This window comes from Nilaparvata lugens, chromosome 3 (assembly GCF_014356525.2).
Source record: "Nilaparvata lugens isolate BPH chromosome 3, ASM1435652v1, whole genome shotgun sequence".
Classification (NCBI taxonomy): domain Eukaryota; kingdom Metazoa; phylum Arthropoda; class Insecta; order Hemiptera; family Delphacidae; genus Nilaparvata; species Nilaparvata lugens.
Window position 1 is genome coordinate 65,609,966 of NC_052506.1, and position 5,795 is coordinate 65,615,760.

Genomic DNA, 5,795 nt, shown 5'->3' on the forward strand with positions numbered 1-5,795 from the left:
GTGGGTGTATCAAGAGCCCACTCCAAAGTCAAAGCACTAACAATCGAGAGCTGTATCATAATAGGCGTTCGTTATAATTTAACACAACTATTACCCGATTAGCTCATACCTATATGCAGTATAGTGTTAAGCTACTAGACGCCATAAAATTAGCAGATTGGCTATTCGATTTGTTGCATGTGACTGTCGTTTGTTCTCGAAATTTAATGCTCTGCTATGTCAACTAGGTAGCATTGACAAAACATTGAATTGATGAGATTTATTTTAGTGATAATCTTCCCTCAAGCAAAGAGCATACGTTTTGGAAACACAAAGTTTTGAAAGTACCACAACATCACAAACAACACAACACAACTGTAAGCATAATAGTTTTATTAGCTGTGATTGTAACGGGATTTCCGATACCCCCACAACCAAGAAAAATTTATGAATTTGCGAATGCTGAAGTAACTAACAATTGAATTGAACAATCAAAAACCGTTGAATTGATTTTTCTGTAATCCATAGAGTTATTGTTTGATAGGTTTACTACCAACTCGGTAAGGCGTATTTCCCAAAAAGCTCAGCCCTCAGCGTCACACAGATGACGCGACAGTTTCCACAGTAGAATAACATCCTACCGTTGGGAAGCACATGTCATTCCCAGTAAACGAACCATGTACATCGATAAGTCATAATGGTTGTGAATAATTCTAGAAGTTGGTAGACGATTTGGTTAAAAGCAACGACTCTTGTATATCGGTCAAATATCTCTCATAAATTCCTAATATACAAATCAATTTTCTTTTCTTTCTCTCTTCATCTTTACGGTGATAGATGAGTTTTTGATTATATTCTAGAAGGGTTAAATCACTGCGATCACTGTGAATCTGCTGGTGATTCAAGCTCCAAGGTGAGTTTCTTGTTACATTACTACATCAGATTGACAGTATCGCAGTCGTGATAGTGAGTGATGGACAATGGACATGTTCCTGAACTTGAACAGTGTCTTGAACTCATTTGTCGGAGATTGTGATCAGTGATCATCCAAATAATTGATCTTCAACTAACCATCAAACTGTGATCAGAAATAATGATAAATTCCAAAAATCCTATCAATTTGAAATAAGTCACTTCTACACCTAACGATCCAATATCTGAATCTCATCAAAAGTTAGATATTTTACTCAGCCTAGTCCGCTTATAAATTGGTTTGTAGTCTAAGAAAATCACTTATCTCGAAAACGATTTTTTCAAGCAATACTAATCAGTTCTCTGCTTGAAGTAGCACGTATATTGTTGGAACTCATAGAAATCTAATTAGTATTTCCTAAAAAGCGTTCAAATAAGTTTGTGATATGGAGAGAAAATTGAGCTGAGTTCTGGTATTTAAACACGAATGGGAATATCAGTAGGACAGTAGAGCTGAATCGTCCTCATAAACATGACCTCCTCATTTTTCCTGGTTTTAGTTATCGCTACCTACTGCTCGCATGGTACCATACTTTTTATTTTGAACATTGCACTGTATGCTTTTTTCTGCACTAGATATGATAAATATTACAAGCTTTATTTTTCAGAGGAAGAGTTATCATTTTCATATCATACAAGTACTGTATTGTTCATTCTTCACCCAGTTTCTACTTGAGAATTAATGTAACTTACTTATGTACGGTACGGTACTTAAATTTCACCTTTCTTGGAATTATTCCTTAATTCCAAGATCAGCACTTATCCCTTGCTGGAAATCGGCCCATGTGAATAGATGAATCATTTGATTCCTATTTATTTTAGTTTCCTCTTTTTTTCAGTTTGATAGCCTTCAATCATCAAATTGGTCGATGGGAACTGGGCTATTCATTTAATAATTGTCAATAACTTCTAGGCAATAATATGCGAGGCATTTGTTCAGAAATGTTTGAATGTTCCGATGCCAGATTTTTGAAATGAGATTAACAATAACTAAGTTTACTGTTGAGGCATAATTTATTTACGAGCTCTTTCCAATCCAAATTCTTCCTAGAGAGTAGAGTTTGCTAAATATAAGAAGTTATATTCATACTTCTGATGGTTCCATGAATGTTCAGTCCAGTTGCGTCTCCCACAATGGTCAGTCCCCTTTCCAGTAACCTGAATTCTCAAAGGTAATCTCACTTCCCTTAGACCATTCTGCACCGCTTGCGATTCTAAATATACGAAATATGGGATAGCATGACTCTTGTATCAGTGCAAAAATATGAAAATAAGTTGATATGTTAAAAATTTGAACATCATCGGTTTTTCAGTCGCTTGTTATATTACGTATTTGGAATGAGATCCCATATCTCTAAAATTTCGGAGAGCTGAAAATCAACATCCACTTCGCATAATGCGATGTAATCACAGATTTGTCACGAGAAACCTACGCAGCTATGTTTTATACAGATCATATATCAATATATTTTATACCAATATGGAATATATCAATATTTCGAGAATGTTACTTTTATCTCGAATCTATTCAAAAAATAATTTTTCAGTCTTTGCCATTCACTTCGTTCCATGTCCCGATGCTGACAAACTCGATTGTCCTTGCATGGAACAAATGAGACGCGCAATGAGCGGTTGCAGGAAAAACCCAGGCTGCAATGGCAGGAACTGTGGCCCCTTTCAGATATCGCCTGAATTCTATATGGACGCTTCCTGTCCAACGGTTGACAGTAAATGTCTCAGATATGATTCTTGTGATGGAAAATCTCCAGAATTCAAAACAAGTAGGTGATTTTACCTGGTATTTCTTCATATTGTTAATTTATTATTATTATTATTGGATGCAAAGTAAAAAATAAAAATGACTCCAGTAGTTACTTTGATAACTTCAATTAGAAAAAACTGAGGAACTGAAAAAGATTCAACTTTCGAATTAGTCATCCGATTGAATTATCATTTAGTATCAGATTCAATTAATCATGCAATTACAATATTTTTCATTTATTTCATGAAAGATAACTTCCATGAAGTATATTCAATAGCAAATCATTTAATATTACAACTCACCAATAAATTTGATGAGACGTGATAGATATATTAATGATTGAATTGAATACTTTGGTGATCAGATAGATAGATATTCTGAATACATCAAACAAACTAATATATAATTCAATGTAATGGAATCATTAATTCATATCAAGACTTTGTCATCTGAGATCGTCTCAGTGCTAGTTTCAAGATAAGATGGGATAAAATATGGATACAGTAGATGATTATTGAAGATAGAGATATTGTAGGAATTTTTGTTTTCTTATTCAAATCTGAATTCACTCATTGTCAAGACGTAGGAAAGGTATTGTTGTTCTTCCACGATATTGAATCAAGTAAATCAACAATATCAGATTGTGGAGAGTAGAATGGCTCCCAAAAAATAGTGACGTGTTAAAGAGCTTTGACAGGTTTTTGTGGAATTTCTAGTTGATCTCGAATAACCATAGAGAGATGAATCAAACGTGATTCCCTTGTAATCTTATTAATTGAAACAAAGTTAGTTTTCTCTGTCCAGCATTTGGACTTCACCATAATTGCAGTAAGCTGGCAAAGTAACTAAAAGTTTTTTTTTAATTATAGCACTTACGAGTATATTACTAATTTTCTTGCTAATTTTCTCATTACGTGATTAAAGCTTATGCTAATACGAAATTTATTTTAATTTTCTTTTACAGATTTTGTTAAATGTACTTACAATCTGGATTGCTCCATTCAATGTGTGAATCTTCAGCAATCGAAATATCCTGACCTTATCAAGGTACACGCAATTCTAATTAACTACCTTTTTATGTGAAATTAGTTCATTCAAATTCATCTCTTCTTCCTATTATTAATTGCTTTTTGCTATGTGCTTCCAAGCAATAATCATTGCTGATGTGTAACATTTTATATTTTATATAATTTTAATATTTATTTATTTTTTCATTCATTCACAATCGTCACATGGTACATCAAATTTTGAGTATCACTCAAATTACAGGTGATATGCCAGAACAATAATAATGATAATAAATCCAATAACTATTTGAATGCTGAAACATTGAACACATAAATCACAAAACTCCACTTATCGCTATTATAACTCGTCAATTATCAATATTTAGGAACTTTTGTCTCATCAATTGATGAAATTATTATGAAAATTGAAAGTCAGCAGCATTGTAAATAGTTTTTTCAATTGATATTTCCTTGACTGTTTTATTTTTAATTATCCTATGTTTCTGGTGACTACTGAAGTTCATTAAAGTATCTCATCCCGGAATAAAACTGTTATTTTTGATAACTAAAATACTGTAGGTTCTTTAATCTTCAATATTTCTAAGGAATCATTGAATATAACTCTTGTGATCCAACAATCATTGAATCTCTTGTAATTCCTCACATATACTTTCTCAATTCCGCGTAACTTTTGTTATGGAAATTTTGTTGTGACAATAATTATTTGTTGAAACACCGCCGATTTATGAAGTTACATTACAATTTTATACTATCGTCATTCTTATTGCATTCGATCTCTATTCTCATTGATTGATTTTTTATATTTTGTAAAATTCGTTGATAAATTAGCATTACCGTCACCTTATGTAAATTAGTGTATAAGCCAGTAAATATTGTAACATACATAAATAAAGAGATCTAATCTGATCTTATTCTCCATAATAGCGGAGCTTTCAGTAGTCTGAATAATCAAGGATCGGTATCCGAGCCTGTAGCAAGGCATTTGTTGTAGCCTACTGGTGTCTTACTGGTGTCTTACATTGGTGTCCCAGCTTGGTTGGTGTCTTAGGACTTTCTGGTGTCTTACGACTGCCTGGTGTCCACTATAATACGAGTCTAATGACACCACAGTGTACTAGTGAAGAGACTAAGAAAATTTTAAATAAAAAAAATATATGCTTAGAAAATTATGTATTTGTTAGGAAAGTCATTGCAATATCAGTTTTATTGAAATATCATGTTATATCATAATATGAATGTTTCAATTCCTCAATACTCTTACATTTTGGGTGATGAAGCTGATTAAGGGTAGCAATGGCTATTGAGACCTTGCACATCACAAAATGTGCATAATTCAACATCTGAAAGACATTCTCAATCATTGTCGAAATAGTCATAAGTCAATATTCTCATTGTCAAAATTGCACTCCAAGTTGGAATTTTTATAGTTAGTTACAAATAATCATAGTTTCAGAGCCCATTAAATTAGGATGACAATCTGATCATATAAAATGTGATCTGATCACATCAAATATACTCACGAACTGGAATTATGAATTGCGAAAGTAATACCATATTTCTATTGTTTCAGAAATGTAAGGGTACAACCCTTTGTGAGAAGAAGCTTCATGCCCTGATCCATGGACCATTCAATTGCCAAGAGCCAATCGATGAAATTTTCTATCAACGGTTCAATGATACAAGTCGATGTCCTTGTGGCGTTTATTCCAATACATTAGTTCAAATACAATGATTGACAGGAGGCAATGTATAACTCTTTCTAAATTCAATTGAATAAAATACAATCAATCACAAATTATGCGGCTTCCTTCATTCATCCAATCTCCATTGCACACAATTGAAACCGCATTACTGATGTTTCAATAACAACCAGGTTTCTTGACAAATAACTATTCAAATGGAAAATTGTTATTTATTGGATATAGTTTAATTATTCTTTTTCGCCACACTGCACAGAAAGCAGCTGTTTTCCAGTCCCTACGTAGATCTGAAAGACATTGTTTGCAGACGACTTTCGTCTGACATCAGAACATGCTTCTTTCCGGCTTTAGCCG

At 33.1% G+C, this 5,795-nt stretch overlaps 1 protein-coding gene across 1 annotated transcript; it reads left to right on the forward strand.

Moving 5' to 3' along the window:
- Window positions 1–1,324: 1,324 nt before the first annotated feature.
- LOC111064298 lies at window positions 1,325–5,539 on the forward strand. The gene is made up of 4 exons (XM_022352009.2): window positions 1,325–1,475; window positions 2,499–2,732; window positions 3,678–3,760; window positions 5,312–5,539. Exons 1-4 carry the CDS (start codon window positions 1,424–1,426, stop codon window positions 5,471–5,473), a joined length of 531 nt encoding a protein of 176 aa, XP_022207701.2. The 5' UTR covers window positions 1,325–1,423; the 3' UTR covers window positions 5,474–5,539.
- Window positions 5,540–5,795: the final 256 nt, after the last annotated feature.

Bases quoted from the DNA above. Each gene is read 5' to 3' on its own strand.
- LOC111064298 (XM_022352009.2), top strand. From the start codon at position 1,424: ATGACCTCCTCATTTTTCCTGGTTTTAGTTATCGCTACCTACTGCTCG. The intron at 1,476-2,498 runs GTACCATACTTT...ATAATTTTTCAG, and splicing joins CGCTACCTACTGCTCGCATG to TCTTTGCCATTCACTTCGTT. The intron at 2,733-3,677 runs GTAGGTGATTTT...TTTCTTTTACAG, and splicing joins ATCTCCAGAATTCAAAACAA to ATTTTGTTAAATGTACTTAC.